This window comes from Rhipicephalus microplus, unplaced genomic scaffold, assembly GCF_043290135.1.
Source record: "Rhipicephalus microplus isolate Deutch F79 unplaced genomic scaffold, USDA_Rmic scaffold_42, whole genome shotgun sequence".
Lineage (NCBI taxonomy): Eukaryota > Metazoa > Arthropoda > Arachnida > Ixodida > Ixodidae > Rhipicephalus > Rhipicephalus microplus.
The window spans coordinates 1,082,598-1,102,785 of NW_027464615.1; the positions used below are offsets into that span (position 1 = coordinate 1,082,598).

The 20,188-nt window shown below is 45.5% G+C and overlaps 2 protein-coding genes across 2 annotated transcripts in view; both read right to left on the minus strand.

The window, feature by feature from the left end:
- Nucleotides 1–1,028, minus strand: part of LOC142787020 (uncharacterized) — a 34,805-nt gene extending 33,777 nt beyond the window's left edge. The window contains exon 1 of the mRNA XM_075884641.1: nucleotides 313–1,028. Coding sequence (XP_075740756.1) covers nucleotides 313–1,028 — 716 coding nt within the window. The remainder of the gene's footprint in view (nucleotides 1–312) is intronic.
- A 13,272-nt stretch (nucleotides 1,029–14,300) lies between these two features.
- On the minus strand, nucleotides 14,301–19,745 carry LOC142787023 (endochitinase-like). Its single transcript, XM_075884642.1, has 7 exons — nucleotides 19,606–19,745; nucleotides 19,059–19,117; nucleotides 18,057–18,251; nucleotides 15,901–15,966; nucleotides 15,535–15,803; nucleotides 14,503–14,612; nucleotides 14,301–14,379 (listed from the first exon to the last, which is right to left on the minus strand). The coding sequence occupies exons 2-7, from the start codon at nucleotides 19,105–19,107 to the stop codon at nucleotides 14,301–14,303; spliced, it is 768 nt and encodes a 255-aa protein (XP_075740757.1). The 5' UTR covers nucleotides 19,108–19,117; nucleotides 19,606–19,745.
- Nucleotides 19,746–20,188: the final 443 nt, after the last annotated feature.

Here is a 20,188-nt window from a genome sequence, read left to right on the forward strand (position 1 = left end):
CGGTGAGCGCTGGAGAATGATTCTTCTTCCGCCAGTCCTTCTTCGCCTCCAGCTGTGTCGGAGCCACGCCGCGCGCGCCTACGGCGGCGCCGCCGCCTTTGGCGCACGATGTAGGGCACCTGGAAGCGCTTGCTGCACTTGCGGTCCGCCGTTGGGTGCGCTCCGCCACAGATGGCACACGTGGGATCACACTGATGATCCGGTGATGGTGACTGCATGCCGCATCCGCGGCATTTCTTCTGTTCATCGCCCTTGGGGCAAACATCGGACCTGTGGCCCAAATCACCACATGCATAGCACACGTCCACTTGCCTGCGATACAAGGAACAAGGGTATCGAACACCATCACACACGACGTGCTGGGGGACCTTTTGTCCGTCAAACAACACGATCACTGTTGGTGTCTTCTTGATTCTTCGAACCCCCAGAGCGTCAGGGTTCCTCCGGTTGACGATCATCTCTGTCAGTTCTGCGTCACTGAGATCCACATTGATTCCACGGATCACTCCTTTACATGTGTTGTCAGACGCAGCCACGTAAGCCGCCAAGCCTATGACAGTTGAGCCCATACTTATCTCTTGGACCCTGGCGTAGGCGCGCGCATTCGCCTCGAACGGCGTGGCAACGACGAAAATGTTCTGGAAGGGGTTCGTGCACAGCGTGTCGTCCAACACCTGCTCTGCTGTTAGGGAAGCCGCCTTTGCGAGCGAGCGCTTGAAGATAAGAAGGTCTGTCTTCTTGACATCCATCCCTCCACGTGGCCGTATAATGGTCTTAAAGTGATCCCTGGGAAGGTTTGGGATCCTGGAAGCTTTCACAACACGCCTCAACACGTTCTGTGAGGCGGCAGTGCGGGAGCCGCCTTTATCGCTTCCTGTCGCTGACGTGGGCGCATTACCAGCGTTACAATCCGCCCGCTCGGCAAGTTTCTTCTTCTTGCTGGCTACTTCAATCCATCCCGCGCACTCCGCTTCTCCCGGATTGATGTCCATGCCTTCTACAACCGACACATTGGGGTTGGAGGCCATTCTTCAGCTCGACGACGCGGTAGGCGTCGTCGCGACGCTGTTGCAGCGCCCGAGAAACGCGTCGACGCGCGAGGCGTCTGCGTGGCTTGGGTAAAAGTCCTGGGGATGTCCAAAAATTTCACCCACCGGTAAGATGTTGGTATCTGCTGGTTCACTACAACAAACGGCGTCGAATGATGCACAGTTCTTGCTAGTTGAGGCAAAAAATCCGTGCCAGAACACTTGAACAAACGGGAGCCGACGTGTTCGCACATCCGCACTGGACGAGCGCCCCCTGGTCATCTCTCTATCTGACAAGAAAGGGTTGCTATGTCATACTCGCTGGGCGTAACCTTCTTGGTTTTAGAAAGGTTTAGCGAGCGTTGGGCCGCAGTGGCATGAATACAGTGAACTAGTATATATCATAAACTCGAGGTGGTTAAAGGTGGGAAGTAGACATGAAGCGCAAGCCGTAAGAAAGTGTGCGTGGGCCACCCTCTCGTTCTGTCTTTGGAAAGTCCGCTGGATGGCGGTGCTTTTATATGCGGAATATATGATGAAAAGATGCGATATGGTGGTACTTGGAGTGTTGACTAGAGGGACGAACGGACACGCAGAAAGATGCATGGACGGACGCACGGATGGCTGCACAGACGGATGGACGCATGGACGGACGCAGGGGCGGATGCATGGACGAACGCAGGGGTGGATGCATGGACGAACGCAGGGACGGACGCACGTATGGACGTGCGGACGCACGAACAGGCGCACGCACAGACGGGCGGATGGACGCATGGACGGTCACACAGACGGACGCATGGACGGACGGAAGCAAGAATGAATGGACGGACGGATGCTTCGCCCCACTATCCATCATTCACCCCGTGGATATGCTACCATTTTTTAAACACACCCTCGTTGGGTGTTCGAGAGAAACACTCCCTTACTACTGTGCACTGGTTCATTCATCTGTTGTGAACTAGTTCATGGCGAAATTTTCGTCGACGCGGCCTCATTTTTGTCGACGTCAAAGCACGACTTAGCACGACTAAGAAATGCGCTGCATTTAAAATTTCTGCGCACTTTATGGATAAACCGCTGCAAGGTATGGTATTTCAGATGGTAAGCTTTTAATTGCGACACAAAAGAGAAAAATAGTGATTGACTGTAGACATTCCCTCTACATCGGTGACGTGAAAACGATTGGCGCTGAAATGCTATCACACGACGATGATCATTCGAGCATTATTTGAAGACGTCGTCACGAATTGAGGCCTTTATATTTTCTCGTAATCACGGTGTAGTGATGTGTGCGTTTGTATTATGCTTACGTCGCCATGTGAGGGTGATGATTTTAGTGTCACTCATGTTACGCCGCAGATGGTCAATTTTAGTGTTGAAGTAGGCACCTTTTGCAAGAATAGTAGTAATATTATGATAATTATATTGGTATTATTATTATTAGTGTATAGAGTAGTCGGCTTCGAACACCTTTTCCCTGTCCCACTCAAAGAATCCGATCACGACAAACATAGCGCCATAATTGGGGACATCATCGCGCGACATCATCTTTTTAAACTGCCTCCGTGATCGGCTTACCGATCACGGAGGCCGTGCAAAAGTGAGCTGATGTTCTCTTCCGGCGTATCACGGTTTTGCGGCCCAATTCGTGGTGCCAGCAGATCTTGCGCGCGTGTCAGGATGTAATCAAACGCTCAATTTGTCGATGTACAAGGGGAATCTGTTTTGAAGTGTCCGCAACTCCGCTTTATCGCGCAGTCGTTTTGCCTTGTATCGCATGTATATCGCATGTGGTTCACTGATTTGACTTCGTTTTCTGTGTTGGAGACCGTGCAAGTGGAGGCAGCGGCGTGAAGTTGAAAAGCGGGAAATCCCGACTGGCTTAACGCTTAGCGCTGACATTCTGCATGTGTTATGGAGAAATAAGTGGCGAGGAAGAGATAGCGTTTGTAAAAAGGGTAGTAAAGGCGAGAAAGAAAGTGCTGTCTAGCGTTTCAACACGGTGTCGTTTAGGCTAACGCCACCTAGGAAAATAATTCAGGCCCGCCCACTACTTAGGGCATGGCCTCTGACGTCACTCAGTTTCGACCCTCGTCTCCTGCCAAGCGCATGCGCGCATGTTTATTCCAGTGTTCTAGAGAGCAGGATTGCTAAGCGTGACTAAGGCCCGTATTCAAAAACGCTCCTAAACTCGAAACTGACGCCAAGGGATGCTTGAGACGTCTCACGTTTCGAAAATCGCCATGCGAAACTGTCCTGAAGGTTTACTTCAGGTCGAGTTTCTAGTGGAGCAACGGTTGTGAATAAGGGCCTAACCTTCATATTCACAAAGCTCCTCGGCTTAAATTTCGTCCTTCACTTGACTGAGTTGAGCCCTGCACCACTGCTCGACTCAAATTGACGCTGCGGTTCTGAAGAATAACTGCAGATTATAGTCGACCTGCAGCTAATTCGTCTGCCAAGAGACGGCGCTCTCATCGGCTTTTTCAACTCAAGGTGAAGCGTTGAGTGAAGGGACGTTCTAAAATACGACGGTAAGTCTGTCGTGTTGTGCTTGTGCTTCTTCTGGCGACTACATTAGGATCATGCGTGGCGATGTGATGTGCTTGGTTCCCTGTTTGTTGGCGTAGTGAACACCTGTAAGTTCTGCCAATGGGGTAGTGCCGCAGACCCAACTGTCACCGCCATTGACTATTTACTAAAGGTACAAATGTCTTCATTCCCCTAGAACGACCGAATACCGAAATTAGGGGATGCCGTTCATCGCAATGACATCGATATGCCTTCTCTCCATGATTTGAAGGTATCTGTAGGTCTATACTACTTGTTCTGGAGCTAATTTAAAAGGACCGCCTCGAACACACCTGGTTGCTCCTGTAAACTAATGTCGCGTGCGCTTCTCACCTGTTAGCGTAAGCCTTGGTATTTAGGCAACTCAAGCTGAGCCCGCACGGTAACGTAGCGTCCCGTTACAGTGCTAGGAACTGCCCAGATTTCGCGTTTTCGACGAGCACGTCTTGCCAAGACGCGGTCAGCTTAGCTACAAAAGAAAGGTGAAATGAAGTGGAGGAACCTTCCCGCTGCGCTTAACCAACTTCACAACCGGAGCGACTGGTGTATTGTACGTTCCGCTGCTGGCACGTCGAACACATCAAAATGAAGCAATAAACGCGCTCGGTGATATGCAGAAAAAGTGTTTTGCCTTCAGAGTTGGTAAAATTTTTGCTATGTGTGCATAGCACCCAGGGCTTACTGCAAAACCCTTGAGTATTTTTTGAATAAAGAGAAAGAGTGCTAGTCGTGGCGTTGTGCATCTCTCATGTAGTACGCAGTATTTGTCACCGTTGCTGCATCAATTTTTGCGGTATTATAATTATGCGCCAGTCTCATCAGCAACATCACCTAATTTATTTCCTTGAAATGTATAATGCCGTTCTTTAACTGTATTTGGATGCTTCTGGACACTTAAAAACTTCCCCTGTTTTGCAACCGTGTGAGTCAATAAGTTGGACGTAGGGCAGCAAGCGTGTGATAAATCGCTTTCCTAAATGTTTTTAAGGTGTGTGAGCTTCATTTGAGGCCGGAATACTTAAGGAACAGTACCAGTGCACCCATCCCAGAACCGGCATGACTGTACAAGAGTGATCCCAGAGCCTCAAAAAACTGCAATGGTTTAGCAGCTGAATAAGAACAGTTTCTCTGCATCTTATGCGCAGTGTATCATGTTTGTGTGTGTGTGTGTGTGTGTGTGTGTGTGCGTGCGTGTGTGTGCGTATGTGCATGACACACACTGGAAACTGCAAAAAGAAAATTGTGATTGGATTGACTAAATAAACAAGAAAAAAACGATTGCATAAAATTTACTTTATTTATTTGGCCACTTTGTTGGACCACCAAATGTTGCTCTTAAAATCAGCCATGCGTTCGATAGCGTACAATCGTTTATTAGAGGTAAATCACAAAAAATATAAAGCTTAACACATTACCTAAAACATCGCGAATCCCGACTCAAAAGGCAAAGTCAAGTTACTTAACATGCAGAACTTGCTGCGCTTGTTTTATCTATTCACAGAGGACATTGGTGGCGATGGCTTCACAGCCTCCCACGCGTTTCTCTCGGTCCATATGTGTGACGTCACGGTGGCAGTGAGCAGGCCTGAAATTATTTTTGATGGCATGTTTAGGGACTCTTTAAAGGATTAAGTGTGGAGGAAGAGTGGCGCGACGGCACAACACAAGGTGACGTTTCTTGATAGCACTATGGAACCAACAGAAGCAAAGCCCTTGCTTAATACCGAGACGAAAAACAGTGCTTATGTTTACTGATAGTTTTCTCATTGGCCGTACTGAACCCAATGCGGCCTTATTTATTATGAAACTCGCACAGATACTTGAACTCGTAGATAAAATAGAGTTTGTTATTCATTTTGCGAGTATGCCTTCCTTTTCTTTTCGTGTGTGATGCAGCACCACTTTTAGAGCGCGCCCGTTTTCCCAAGTAAACGTGACTTCATGACGTAGTTGGCCAGTGTGCGGCTGCAAACACGCTGTGCCCATAATGTGACATTAAAAGACACACTGAACAATTGAAAGGTTCCTGCAGTTCATATTCCACAATTTCTGAGTATATGTCTTACAGCGAGAGCTGTTTCTCGCGGCGAACGAGACACCACTCGCCGCGAGAAACCTCTGAGCTACGCCACGGCTTTAAACTCCTTTGTGAACTGACACTATGGATGTTTCATGCCGAGTAAGCAATCCCGTCAACATGCGTGTCTGAAAGACGTCCCTACATGCGTAGGGACGGCTTTTAGAAGAGTAAAGTAACAACCAGGCGTCACACTATGTAGCTTGCACAACAAGTTTGTCGTTCAATGCTTCGACCGATTACAAAAGTCTTAGGCATAATTCTTCATCGTCGTTGGCCTCAGCGTGAACACAGTGCATGCCTCACGAGTATGTAGCGGCTACCACGCTTTCTCGGAGAATGGCAAATGATGTCATATTGGAGGCCTAGGTCTGTGCTAAACAATATGTATGAGGATTTATAATGTGGTGGATACCGTGCGATCGTGCTTGTTCTAATTACCCCAAGAGTGTTTTTAAAGAAAGGCTCTAGAAAGTACGCTCTTCCAGCTATCGCTCTGACTGTGCTGGGCGTTGCGCGCAGGCCTGGCAGTTTTTTCAAAAATGCATACCGTCAGGTTTCGAGAGACATATCGAAGGTTGCCTCCACAATGACTAACGTCTTCTGAAATATAGACTTCAGGTTCCACGTGGATGTTTTAATGTGTAGTAGCCGCATGGGACGCTTGCGAAGGAAAATGCTTGATACAAGTGACCTCTGTGCAGCATACCGAAGCGTAGCGTTACTAATCGCAGTACCCGAGAAAAGAATGCGAATACCATTTAGCTCAAGACCACGTTTTTGAGAACCCTGCTTTCAAGTTTCTTCGCAACGCTAATAAGCTTCCTCAGCCGTTACTGGGCCTACGAGCAAGGGCAGTTGGTAGTTTAAAAGATATATCGTGCCTTGTAAGCTAGCGAAGCAGACCGTGAAGTGTACCTACCATAGCCACCTTTATTCCTCAGCCATGGGCCTTAAAGTATATAGACTATATTAGCTTACATCACTGACCCGCTTCCTGAGTAGTACATGTAGCATGGCTTGCCATGCTGAAAATACTCGGGACGGTGCGCAGGCTACATCACAGAGGCTATTACACTTACCAATTATATTTTGGCTGTGACCCGCTGAGTGAAAATAAGGACGCTAATCTGGCTCGTCAGCCGCCCGCTATATAATAGAATCAAGCTTTATAAAAAGAATATGCTTTGTTGCAGTAGTTCGAGAAGCGTTCTAGCAAATGTCCCTCCACGTGGCAAAGACGTCACGGAAGCTTGCATTCGGGTCGGCGGGCGTTTGCCGGCCAGTTGCATACTTGCCGCTCGATATCGAATATTGTTCCCGGTGCGCAGAACTGCAGGTGTGGTTTGGAATGCGCGCAGTGATAGTATTTGCTGCAATCTGACTCATGTGGTAGCAAAGCACCTTGATTGTCCCCCTTGCAGATGTCAACGCTGCTCTTGGTCGTCACCACCTTGATAGTGGCGAGTATCGATGACTTCAAAGGTGATTCCGCAGGTGTAACTGTCAGTGGTTCACCACTAGCGGGTGCCGAGATCTTCTTGTCAGTCAATAACGCTTGGGTCAGGCTCTGAGTCACTGGCGGTTCTTTTGAAACAGGTACTGTCTCCGGTGTATTCGGCACTGTTGGTGGGTCTTTCGAAGCCGGTACCGCAAGAGAGGACGTCTCTGGCAGACCCGAAGGGGGAGTCTTCGTGCCCCCCACTGCTTCTTTAGGCTGTGTCGACAACTCGGAGAGTCTTGACGTTGTCCGCTCCTGGGACGGTGCCGTGGTGGGTGTCATTTTGTTATGTTTGTCCAAGCAGGACGCCCTCGGTGATTTGTAAGGGAACTCCACGTCGGGCTTCGCTGCGTCGAAAGTGGAACGAAGGCCTTTGAGTAGGTTTGATTTTCCTGCGCACTGTGAGTTGTAGTGAGCCAGGTCTACGCTCCTGACGGCCGCACCTCGGTACTTGCGTCCCATGACCATGTTTGCCTGTATTGTTGTGAAAGGAGTGCCATTAATGTGTGATTAGTTATAAAGATTTATGTACTGAAATATGGCGTGGGCTTTCTGGCAAACTGTACCGGGATTTCGAAAAAACTGACCCATAAGTTTTCAGTCATAGTGTGATCATGGTAATGTTAGCGTTCCTTACGTGAACGCTAAGGCTACCTTGCTCGCTTGGAGTCGTGCACCAGTTCTGCAGTGAGATACCGTATACCCCCACTTTCACTTTACAAGTTAACGCGCTGGTTGGTTTCTGTTGGTATAATTTCTTTCCGTTCCCTCCACAAGTGGTGGCGAAATCGGGATCACACTATCCTTTAGTTACGAAATTACACCTTACCGAGTGGGTGTACATCCTGCATGATGTCAGAGTGTGCGCGAAACATAAAATACACCTCATTTTTAGTTTCGTAAACTGTACTGCTTGACGCGCGCCTTTAGTTATCCCGTTTTTGGTAGAAGGTATTCATAGTATCAATGTTATTGCCTTCCGGGAACTTTACTGGTCCCTTCTGTTAAGTCCCCCCCCCCTTTTTTTTTTCATAGAACCCATGCCATCTTGGCCTCTACCGAACCTTCTTGCGTACCTTGCAGCGAAATAGCCCGTCAGTAAATATACTGCTCATTTACTTTATTCCTGTCCGATTCCACAACTTTATTGAAGATTTTTAACTACTAGGACGTCATTGCTATGTCTAGGTGCGTACGCTTGTATCACTTGTATATTTGTTGTTTGACTCTCATTTCCAGTTGTGCCTTATTCTCTAAGCCATTATCGCCTGTCCTAGTAATCTCACTGAGCTGAATTAAATATCATTTAACTCATTTCAGATTTCCGCTCTGCAAACAGCAGTGCTAGACTCGCCTCACTGCGTAACGTTCATCGGTAAATCTTGCAAGGTTCAAATTTCAATGGTGGCCTGTCTGAACCTAGATATTCCTAGTACTCTTCAGTGCATCAGATGCCTGACTACCGCAACGATGAGTCACTTTAATGTGTAACCTATGTGTAGCTTGTTTCTGGAGAGTATGCGTAACCTTTTTCTGGATGCTGTCATAATCTTCATACGACACATATTCTTCATCCTTCCTTATAAAGGGACAGGAATCAGGACTGGAACGTCCTTCCTTCCAACCACTTTGAAGCAGGTCACACACCTAGAATGTACGTGAGTATGAGATGTAAGAAAGAATTTGCGAAATGGTGTTTTTAAGACACGAGTTTCTACTTGAAATGTGACAGCATCGTGAATGATAAAATGTCAATTTTGTTAGTCACCCTGTTCAAGCTTTTAGGCGTTATCTGCGTACTTGATGACCCCACATAATTTTGGATGCACAGGAAAGTTAAAGAATAGTACATTATCTCTAGAGGCAGGGCTTACAAACAAGGACAGGACACAACAAACAATTTAAAACACGACAAACACAGTTCGTGGTGGGGCGTCTGTGGCAGTTGGGGCGCCTTACCTCCTTTTTATGAACGTGTGTTTGTGCACACAAGGTAGGGACAGTTGTACGTTGTAGATACAGTATAATTGCGAAATTTCGCTTCGCAATAGAACATACACGCGCTCATATATCGGCAAGTTCAACTGTAGTGGTGGCTACATGATTAGAGAGACCGCTTCCAATGCTTGAGGTACCGGGTTAGATTCCCAGTGCCTACCGGGAACATACCGGTTTTTCTGAGTGGGTAGAGTATCCATAAACCACCAACTTGGCGCTCAGTGGTTTATGGATACTCATCGCGAAAGGTAACTTCATCAGGCCCTGCAAACGCTCCTGGCACACCTTAATCTACAACACACTTCATAAAATAACTTCATAAAATAGGCCTAAAACTGGAGTCTCTCTTTTTTATAATGCAAGCCACTTTAAGTTGAAATCTTGCTGTACACGGCTTCTCATCACAAGCTCTGGTCAAGTTCATTCCACCCTAATGGGCATTTTTAGAACACGTTAGCCTTTTGCTGAATATGCTTTTCAGGTTACGGTCGAAGGTGGAACTTACCCGGTACCCACAACTAAACAGAATTATGCAAAAGAGAGTGAGGCAAGCAGCTGAAGTTTTTGAATCTGGTTTATTAGCCTGTTTAGATTGGTGGACAATGCGAAGTACAGTGTAGAGAGATAGAGAGAAAAAATAAAATGAGGGGAAGGCAGGGAGGTCAATCAGAAATTGGAGCATCCGGTTTGCTGCCCTGCACTAAGAGAAGGGAGAAGGGGGAATAAAGATAGGAAAGAAAGCGAAGAGCGAAATAGACGCGCGAAAGAGAGAAGAAAAAAGAGTGAGCTGTGGCGCTGTAGTCTATTCAACAGGCCACTATCATGCAAAAAGTTAAATAAGGCCTTCACTGCTTTTCTGTGCGAAGACAGATTATGTCACCTTTCAAGCACTGATAGTTAAGTATAGTGTATATTCACGTTGGTAATTTGACCTGTTTTTTGTTGCTCACCTCAAAAGAAGCGAGAGATCCTTGAAGATTCGTGTAGTTTCCAGAGAACCCTGGGAATACGATGTGAACCCCGGAAGCCGTGGACGTCGTAATGTACGTTCGAGCGGAGAGCGGAACCTCGAGCACTATACTCTGGCGTGAGGCGCCTTTTTGTACTATTAGTTCCGCTCTGTCAATCTGGAAGAGAAAGACCATTGGCCCGAGTAGGATCAGTTCTGGTTCCATGCACGCATACAGCATCGCCTTAGAGTGCTTTTGGAATAAGACGAACTTGAGAGCGTTGCGAGTCGTGCTACAAGAAAAGTAAGACACGAACGTTGTATGTTACAGGCGCATCTAGCGTTGCGAGACATGCAAGCAAATGCCCAACGTGGTTTCCTTCTTTCAGTCTGTGTTGAAAACACGATCCTTTCGAACAGCAAAACTGTTCTAGCTCGGCGTAAAATGTTGTGACCCACAACTAACGTCCCAATGAACCAGCCGGCGCCCTCTTCGTCCTCCTCTTCATCTTGCGCTTCGTTCCGAGAATACGCGTGTCGACTTTTGCGGCGTGGCCTACAACAACCCTGCTGGGTGAGAGAAAGAGTACAGAAAGAAAGGGAGAGAAACAAATAGAAAAGAAACCGAGGGGCAAATATATAAAGGAAAAGAAGTTCTTATTGAACAGACTTATTTACTGGGTAGGCTCCAAGCCCGCTCACCCACGCCAGTGTACAACACAGCCGGCATGACTGGAGCATGTCGTACAACCTTGCATAATACAGCGTAGCAAGGGGGTCGCAAGAATTTGCTGCCTGGCGCTTTACGTCCCGAAACCATGATGTGGTTATGAGGGACACCATTGTGGAGAGCTTCAGAATTGTTGACTATCTGGTGTTCTTTAAAGGGTGGGAAAAGGGCAGTGGGCGTGATGAGGAGAGATAGAAGGGGGAAGAGCAGAGAAACGAGGAAGGCAGAGGGTGAACCGTGGGATAGAAAGAATGAGAGAGAAAAATAGGGAAGAAAATGTGGAAGCAGAGAGGAAGCAAAGAGATCCACAAAAGTGAGAGAGAGAAAGAAAGAGAGTGCGAAATAACGAAAGACATGAAAACAGGAAAGATGGAAAGGTTGAGAAAGAGAAGGAAATAGGGGGAGAGTCTTAGACAAATAAATATCACTGGATGAAAAGAGACAGAGCAAAAAAAAAAAACAACAGAAAACAGAAACAGCATGTGTGCTGTCTCGGTATGCAGAAAACCTTTGCGATTGTCGAAACATAAGAATGTTGTGATTATACGATTACGATTATGAAGTCTGCGAGAAAAAGTTATATGCAGCATTGAAAACACTCCTAAAATATCCTAATATATTTAAAATTAATAATAAAATACTAATAAAACGCATATATAAAACAAATGTCTTATGTAGGCTGGCGAAAGTGTAATTAAAAAAATGAAAACAAAAGGTCCAGCGTGTACTTGCATCAGTCATGTCCATTGTCCTCGTAACGTTGAGCATTGCGCCCTTTGGAAATTCAAGGCAGTCACTAGATTTCACCAAGAAAAAGTTGACTTCCCTAAAAACAGGGAACGGAAAAGGAAAATAGAGAAATAAGTGCATGGTCTTCGAGGACACTTTGGTACAGTCTGTAAAGAGGTAATATGGAAATAGCTTAATACTCCCCGAGACTACTGAAAAACGGAATGTCGGTGTAGAGTTTCACAATGACCAATGTACGCCGAACACACCAGCTCAGAAAATCGCCAAAGGACATCACAAGAAAACAGTTCGCAAGCTGAAAGAGGTGAAGCTGTGAAATCAGTGTATTGCGGTGGCCACAAAAAAGTTTAACCCTAAAAATCGTTACGTATAGGCGTTCACGCAAGAATAAATGAAAGAATTTGACAGATACAACTTCAAAAAGCCATGGCGAAAAGGTTGAGAAGAATAAATGCTGAAAAGTGCCTCTGAGTCCCGCTGAATGTGCCTTAAATCTCCACTTCACGAATTTCTGTGTTAAGGTTATGGCAGCAGCCACACTTGGGGCATACAAACACCTGATTCTGGGTAGCAGACAGCGTGAACAACCAGGCGATTGTTGCGTCCTGTGTTTAAAGCTGTCTTGCTGAGTACAGGTATTGAGACTATATATCCACAAATTATGAAATAATTAAGAACAATACTTTGTGAGAAGACATACATTATTTGTTTTACCTGTTGACGCACGCGTCGCAGTAATAATTGCCAGACCAATTGTTTTAGCTTTTGCAGGTCCAGCTGTTTTGCTGAATCCAGCTATGTTTGGTCATTAGTTTCTGATACTAATAACTGGTGCTACGCTTCGAGGTTGGCTCAACGTTTAGAAAGAAAACAAAACCGTAAGAAGAACGGCGGGAAGAACGATGCTGGAGGGGAGACAACCAGTGAGAAAAAGCACTAGATTCGGAGCAGGCTGGACCGCCACACTTTTGAAGAAGAGACCGAAAGGGTTTTGAAACATAAGGTTCTGATACATAGGGTTTTTAAATATAAATGTTAAACCATCTGCCGTTAAAGAGAACTAAGTGTAGACGTGAAGCAGTGGGTGCTAGCGCGTGTCAAAGATGGTCACACCGCACACGGGATTGAGCTCGACATTAAGATGCTTGGCATCTAAAAACTGAACGCTGAACGTGTATGGATTTAGTTTTACCTATTCAGACAGATCACAGTGAAAAATGTTTACCTTGAGCTTGGAATGCGCCGCCTATTCAGAAATATTTTAAACCATACCACAGGCGGTATCGTCATTTGTCATTTCAAAGCACTAATAAACGTCAGACTCTGCAGTTTCGCAGACACGGAGCGCCACCTGTCGGAGCAGCTTTGGGTAGTGCAAAGTCCAACTCTCTTGCACAGTTTGCGGTGCAACAAGGCGCAACTAGCGAGGACGAAACAGCAGTTAAGCTGTATATGAAGTGTGCTTGCACATTGAACACTCAGAAGAAAAGCTATGAATTTCTCTCCGCTAGTCGGATGCGCAACCGAACCGCCATGAAGGGCTTGGTGGATCACTCGCCAGAACGGCGGTGAAAACAAAGCAGACAAAAGAGGTCCGCGTGGGACGAAGAAAGCCCTTAGACGACGCTACCGTCGCCTTGTGAATTGCCATGAACGTAAAGGGCTTCAGTTGTACCGGTTCTCGTAGCTGTCGCACAAAGCAGAACGGCGAGAGCGCTGGGTACGGGCCCTTGTGATCATGTTAGGCAAGTCACGTTCTTCACGGCCGGTCGCATGTGAGGGCGTGATAACGTAAGTTTCCTGTTATTGTTTTGAGTAGCCTTGACGTAGAACCATGCCAACTTTGAATATAAAGCTCTGCAGAGCCTCTGACCACGGTGCGCGTCGTGCAACAGCTAAACGCAGACTGGTGACGCGTGCGATAAACGTCGTGCACTCCGCCAGCACCCACAATGTGAACTCGTTGTAAACACCCAGTCACGCGCACGTACGCTTTGTAGGCTGAAATTTCCGGCTTTACCTAACCAATGCCACCACGTGCGTCAAACAAGTAAGTCGCAGAATATTCACCGCAACCACCATCATGTTTTCTGTGTTTTTCATTTTTGCCCATGGTTTCAGCGATTGCCGGAGCTGTCCCGGAGGTGTTGATTTTACCTTTCATTATGCACCGAGAGAGTGGGATGGCACGTATTCCCGTTTGAAATATGTACAAACGAAAGACAATAATCTGCAGATTATTTGGGTACGCGTAACAAAACAGCTCAACGTACAGGAAGTGAAGTATGCATAGAGAAAGCAACTGAAAAATGCAAATGGATGGGGCTATTCCTGCCTGATAAAACGAAATTAGGACCACTGATCGTATCGTGTATGTACTTCATCGCTTTGGCATTATGAGTATGCCCAAATTGAACGTAATTAGGCGTTACAGTCGCCCGTCGAAATGCTTGGGTCAAACTCGTCTTCATGCGATGCTCGCTTGCATTTAAATTCCGAGTTTCAGCATGCCGTGTTAACTAAAAAATATCTTGCATTGTACCCGCAGTTGGCTTTATTGAGCTTCCTATTTTTTTGAAACGAGATTTGATTGATGAAAGAAGCTTTCCAAGTACTTAGGTTTCAGGAAACCGCTCTTAAACAACAACAAAAGACAATGGCCTATGCACTTTCGCTTGAGGGCGGCTCTCTTTACCCTACCCAGTTATGGCCAAGGTGGCGATGATGCTCAGGTAGTGGCGTTTTTCGCAGCGCCACCTGGGCAGAGCCTGACGTCTATACAGCAATGAAAAAAAAAAGTGGCATGAAATGATTCACAAGGCTTTTCGTTGTCTTAACTATGCTATTTTCTAGATTTCGGCGTCGACCTAATATTTAAGTGAATTCATTAATACTCACTCTGTTAGTCTCTCGATGTCGAACAGATGTTGAGAGGCGCTGTCAAAAGTGGGCAGTGTTAAAGTGATTGTCCACTTGTTTTCATGTGCTCTCAAATCGTTGCTGATTTGCTGCATGCAAGCAGACGAAACAGAAATTAGCTGGAGGTATTACATAGCTGCTTTTCGAAATCCTAGCAGATGAGTCTATTGTTAACAGCTTTAAGTGAGTGTTACTCTAGCACTATTAGGCGGAGAGAAGTTACACTTGTTAAATAACTAACTTCTAATGTTAAATCACTAATTTTCAGGAGAGAAACATAACGCTACCTTCTAAATCTGTGTTCATGGTGTTTGATATATTGAAGCAGTCAGCATGTTATAGTTAATGTTCTGCTTCTATCTATAAAGCAATAGGGTGAATATTCTGCAATGTTGAATCAACAAGATGAAGCCTGTTTCCAAAAGTTATTTCAATGCTCAATGCAACTGACGTCATATTTACTACACTACTGTTAAAAAGATAGCTAATGTACCCTATGTTTCCTTGGCCTACGCGTCTGTTGAATTAAAGTGGTTGTATTTCTTCATAGTATCAAATTTATCATTTCTCTTTCCATGACTCACTACGTCGTATTGAAGTTGAACTTTTTCTTCATCAGCATCCAGGTTTCCTACACGATGGTAAGCGCCAGTAAGGCGCAGGTGTTTTCTATTTTGTCTTAGTGAAAATCTACAAGAATTAATCGTGGGCTTGGCATGTACCACGAAGGTGTGAAAACCGCTGGTCATTATGAGTAACAGACCGGATTCCAAAAGATTGAAAGTGCGTTAGGTAGATACAGAAAGTTAGGTCGGCAAGTGATATTAAGAAGATTGTGGGGACAACATGGTAGCAGAAAGCACAAGATCGGGTTAATTTGCGTAACATGGGAAATTTTGTCTTCTTGTAGTGGGCTTGTTGTAAATTACGATTATGATGAAGGTTGTCAATGCCGTTGTAGGCGTTGCTCAATGTTGCGTTGGGCGCACCTAGATGACATTGCTCCCTCACCCAAACAAATGGATGGATGAACTTCGCTTTGTCCCAGTTGCGGACAGCGTCTATAAAAGACGCTGTCCCAGAAAAGAAGTCCAGGACAACTCCATCGAAGTCATACGTCCTCAACCACTGCACCAGACTCTCTGTCATGTCCTTCCAGTAGTACACCACTGGAAAAAACTGCCAGTATTTTTCTAGCAGGTCATGAGGGCCACCAACTGCTAGCAGTATCTTAAGCTTTGGATTGCGCCTTTTTAGATCCTTCATCTCTTCGAAGACTTCTGAAAAAATTCGAGAAAAAGGGAACAGCCTTGATCTAAAGGAAACACCAATAAAGAGATTGATAGTAATGATATGTTAAGCGCACCATCAACTTACTATTTCGCGGTAGTAGCCATATTGATTTGTAGATCGAGGAATTAGTTAAAGATCTTGCTTCTGGGTCTAAGTGAAACAAACAAAAACAAACTCATGAAATTGCTAAAAGTGCTAGTCCATGTTGTATGTATGACTAAACAAAAACTTTCAATAGTCTTTTTTTACGCTGAGTTTCTTTGGTGTGGTAGTTGTCTGTACTTGAGCACTTTATAAAAAATTGGGCACTTTTCTTGATTTGTACATTCGTTTCACAGCATTGGAAGTTCACCAAAATAATGGCGGCAGCTCTCACTGATTTATAAACAAACGCTCTAGCTGCACAGGCTGGCGCTCGTTTTTTATCACAGTATCAATTATATGTACACTCCTCATGAAGTTTTCCTGTCGCTGCCGGCGACGCCTTGAGGTTCTGTGCCAAGTTCAGGGGCAATAGCATTACTCGCGTGTCCTCTATATGCGTAAGTGACAGCGCGGAATGGCAAATGGTGATCCCAGATTAAAGAGAGAAGAAATCTAGAGGTGGTACTTTGTGTCGTGACAAGTTCATGAGGTGTCTAAAAAGGGGAAAGGTGGGGGCGACGCTGCACAGCCCTGGTGAAAACTGCGTTCTTTGAGCCGGTGGGTGTGCTCGCATGGGCCCTAAGGTGTGATATACACCCTAAGTGCATTCCCTGATATGTACTAGTCTGTCGTTCGCGATATCTGTACGCGAACAATGACAGCATGCGATAGCATCTCCAGTGGGTGGCTGCTGATGTAATATTTATTCTGGCTTGAAAAGCCTTTTGTTTCTCTTCGAAGAAGTAAACAGAGCCATCGAGTTGTGCCTTATTACGATTGACTTAGGTATACGGTGCAATTATTATCGCAAACAGTCCAAAAATATGAAAAGCAAACGATACTTCGCTGTTGAAATATTGCTCTGCACTCGTTTTGTTTACGCTAAATTATGGCGCTTTCACTTCCTTCTCACCTTTACCATTTATAGTCGCAGAATTCATCTGAGCTGCCTCTAATCACATGACTAAGCCAATCAGTTTGATAAATTTTGGTTCTTTCTTTATTCGAACGCGAGTGCGGTGTCTTTGTTATTGATGGAATTAAGGGCCTATATTATAACAGATAAGAAATAGAAAATGTAGGTTAATTTGACAACTTTTCCCGAAACTGATGGTGAGACTTGTTGACATTTTCTTCATTATCTTTCATCACTAAACCATTATTAGAATGAAATCTTTGACCTCTTGACGATGAATATTGCAGCAGACGTTGTGTAGACAAGGTGAGTAGTGTTGTATTGAACGCTGAATTAATCTAACTTGATTTTTCCGATACAGCGCCCTGGGCGAAATCGGAATCCTATGCACCTGCGTGTAGTTCACTGCCATGATAAAAGATCGCCATGGAAGCAGCAGTTGACAGGAACAGCTGTACACGGTAAACGCCATCTCTGGGCTTGAGGGGAGGCCTACCGTGTTCATATGTTAAAGTGATGAACTGCTATCTTTAAGTCCCGGTTCAGTGTAGTAGGCTGAACGAAGAGGAGAAGGTCTGTGACTTGGTCGCAGGGGTCCACAATCCCACCAATGCCTCCGTCATGACCTCTAGAATGTCCCCCACTATGATGGATGAGATTAGCGATAGTGCAGTTGAAATCAAGGAGAAGAAATGGGCATAGACCGGGCATGTAGTCAATAGGCGGGATAACTGCTGGTCATGAAGGGTAGCTGATTGAATTACCAGAGAAGGCAAGTTGGTGAGGGGGAGACAGAAAGTTAGGTGGGCAGCTTAGATAACGAAGTTTGTGGGCATAACGTCACAGCAGCAAGCACAGGACCCATTTGACTGGCCGAACACGGGAAGTGCTTTAGTCCGGGAGTGAGTGTAGTCAGGCTGCTGCTGCTGCTGATGATGATGATGACGATTACAAATGATGTTCCAATGATATGTTGAATTATGGTAATGAATGCTGTTGAAATTTTAGTGGGATAACCGATATGACGCAATATCTGTGTGTTCGCTGGGTCGGTTGACGGTCCCCGGACTTTACGAGCAGCGCAACCATAGTCCTGCATTGTACACTCTTCTGATAGTTGCCGAACCGTGGCTGTTAACGGATCAGAAGTCGCGAAGGAAAACATGAAAGTCACGTGTACCGAGTTCCAGCTCCCTATCGGTCAGCCTAATCCAGTGACTCCTTTCGTCGATGGTCACATGCGAGTAGACGACGGCGCTGCAGAGTTCGGCGGGAATGTCGCTGACGCTGGACTTGTAAGGTCCGGATCGGAAACGGGAGATGCCATCCCAGAAGCAGAACGTGTAGTAGTTTGGCGTCTCGGCTGCTGCAGTAACTGAAAACAACAACAAAGATAAGTTTGACTGTGTGGAACGAACAATACGAACAGAGAGGCGGTCTTGCGCGTTAGACATTTGCCGTGCCATGGAGCAGTACTTCGGCGCTATGAAAGGACAATGCCATATGTGGTATATAGCGGGATAGTACCAGAAACCAAAAAGTAAACTTTTTTTACTATGCGAGATTACAGTGAGAATTTGGGGGAGGGGTTTTACATTTGGGTAGATACGTCTATATGAATCGAACGTAAAGTTACGCCAAAAAAGCGTAGGGGATATTGTTATCCTCTAACTTTAGTGGATCACTAAGACGTAAATTGCAAATGAATGATTGTGGACGTAAATCACCCTTTTCCTCTGTAGGACCCAAGCCCACAACTTTGGGTTCACGTGTCCGATGCCCCTACCGATTCGGCCTTACAGCCGGAGGTGGCTGTAAGGCGTCCATTTCACAACAAACTTAAAAATACGTGGAGTTTTTTGTAGAAGATATCAAGAAATAATCAATAACAAAAACTGAACAGCCTTCACGAACTCCTACAATATTCTCATATTTTGAATTGCAAAATGCCATAAGTCTGTAGATGCAACTACCTATCGTAGAATAAAAGCTTCGCCCACTTTCCACATTCCCAGAAATGAATATTCATCACCGTATGCTGTCTAAGGCTTTTCATGGTTCAAAATTTGTTACAAGTTTAAAAAATAGGTATGTCATATGAAAACAAGCCTGGAAATGACGACAGTTGGCTTGGCGGAGCTCTGAAGAAACGAAGAAAAATGTCCAGAAATATGATACCTACCAGTAGTGAAGATTAAAATGTATGCGACCGCACGTAATCGCACAACCATGGCTGGAGCGCTGCAAAGGGCAATAAAAGATGGGAACTAGGTCATTTATTTTGAACTAAGTAATCTTACAATACTAAAGCTCTCGACCTTACTCAGCATCATCAGCCTGACTATGACCATTGAAGGAAAAATGCTTCTCCTATGTTACGGCCTTCAACACGGTTCTGTTCTTTCTGCTGTCATCTTGCAACCGCAAACATCTTGGTTTAATCAACCTTCTTTTCCGCCTCACCCTCGAGCGTTCGCCTTTTCTTGGAATCAAGACAGTTACCTTTTATGGCGAGCGGTTATGTTGCCTATGCACTACCTGCGCTGCCCACGTCCGTTTCTTCTTGACTTCAAGTATTATGTCTTTGCACCCTTTGTTCCCTGACCCACTTTGTTCTCTTGCTGTCTCTGAAGCTTACACCTATCATTTTCTTTTTATTTGCTCACTGCGTCACATTCACTTTAGGTACAGGTGAAATATCATTTGTATGTAGGCTAAAAAATGTTTACCTGAAAACGATGCTGCTTTGAAGAAAACCATGAGTAGCTTTCTGTGAAGCTGTCAGTTATTTGTTATCAATAAATTATGCAGATCAGGTGAAGGAGGGTCGGTTTGGTGAGCGTACGTGGCAAGAAACTATAATATTCCCCACGTACAATGCGCTTTGCATATGCAACCTAATTCAGCTCAGACTTCTCGTGTTGGGTGCCATTTCAGCGAAGCGAGATCATCAACCTATCGACAAGACCGTACTCGATAGGTTGCTGATAAAATTATGTATTTAGATAATGAACTTCCGGCAGGTGATAAGTTTGCGTTGCGCCGCTGCTCCAATAAACGCTCTTATCGTGAAACAAAGAGGCCGTGCGCGTTTCGCAACAATGCTTTGAAAAAGAGATGATGTCGCTGATAATGCAGCCATCATTAATGGGTCATTGGGTCTCGGTCTGTGACCGCCCCTTCTGGCTCGGTTGAGGTTTTGCGTGATGTGACGAACCAACTGTCAAAAATTACGAATAGGTGCGACGATGCAGAAAATAGGTTACGTTGGTCGAACCTTCTATTTTTTGGCCTTTAAGATGACCCCGATGA

Bases quoted from the DNA above. Each gene is read 5' to 3' on its own strand.
- LOC142787023 (XM_075884642.1), bottom strand. From the start codon at position 19,107: ATGGTTGTGCGATTACGTGCGGTCGCATACATTTTAATCTTCACTACT. The intron at 15,967-18,056 runs GTACACGTGACT...TGTTTCACTTAG, and splicing joins CGATAGGGAGCTGGAACTCG to ACCCAGAAGCAAGATCTTTA. The intron at 14,380-14,502 runs GTGAGTATTAAT...ATTGCTGTATAG, and splicing joins GACATCGAGAGACTAACAGA to ACGTCAGGCTCTGCCCAGGT.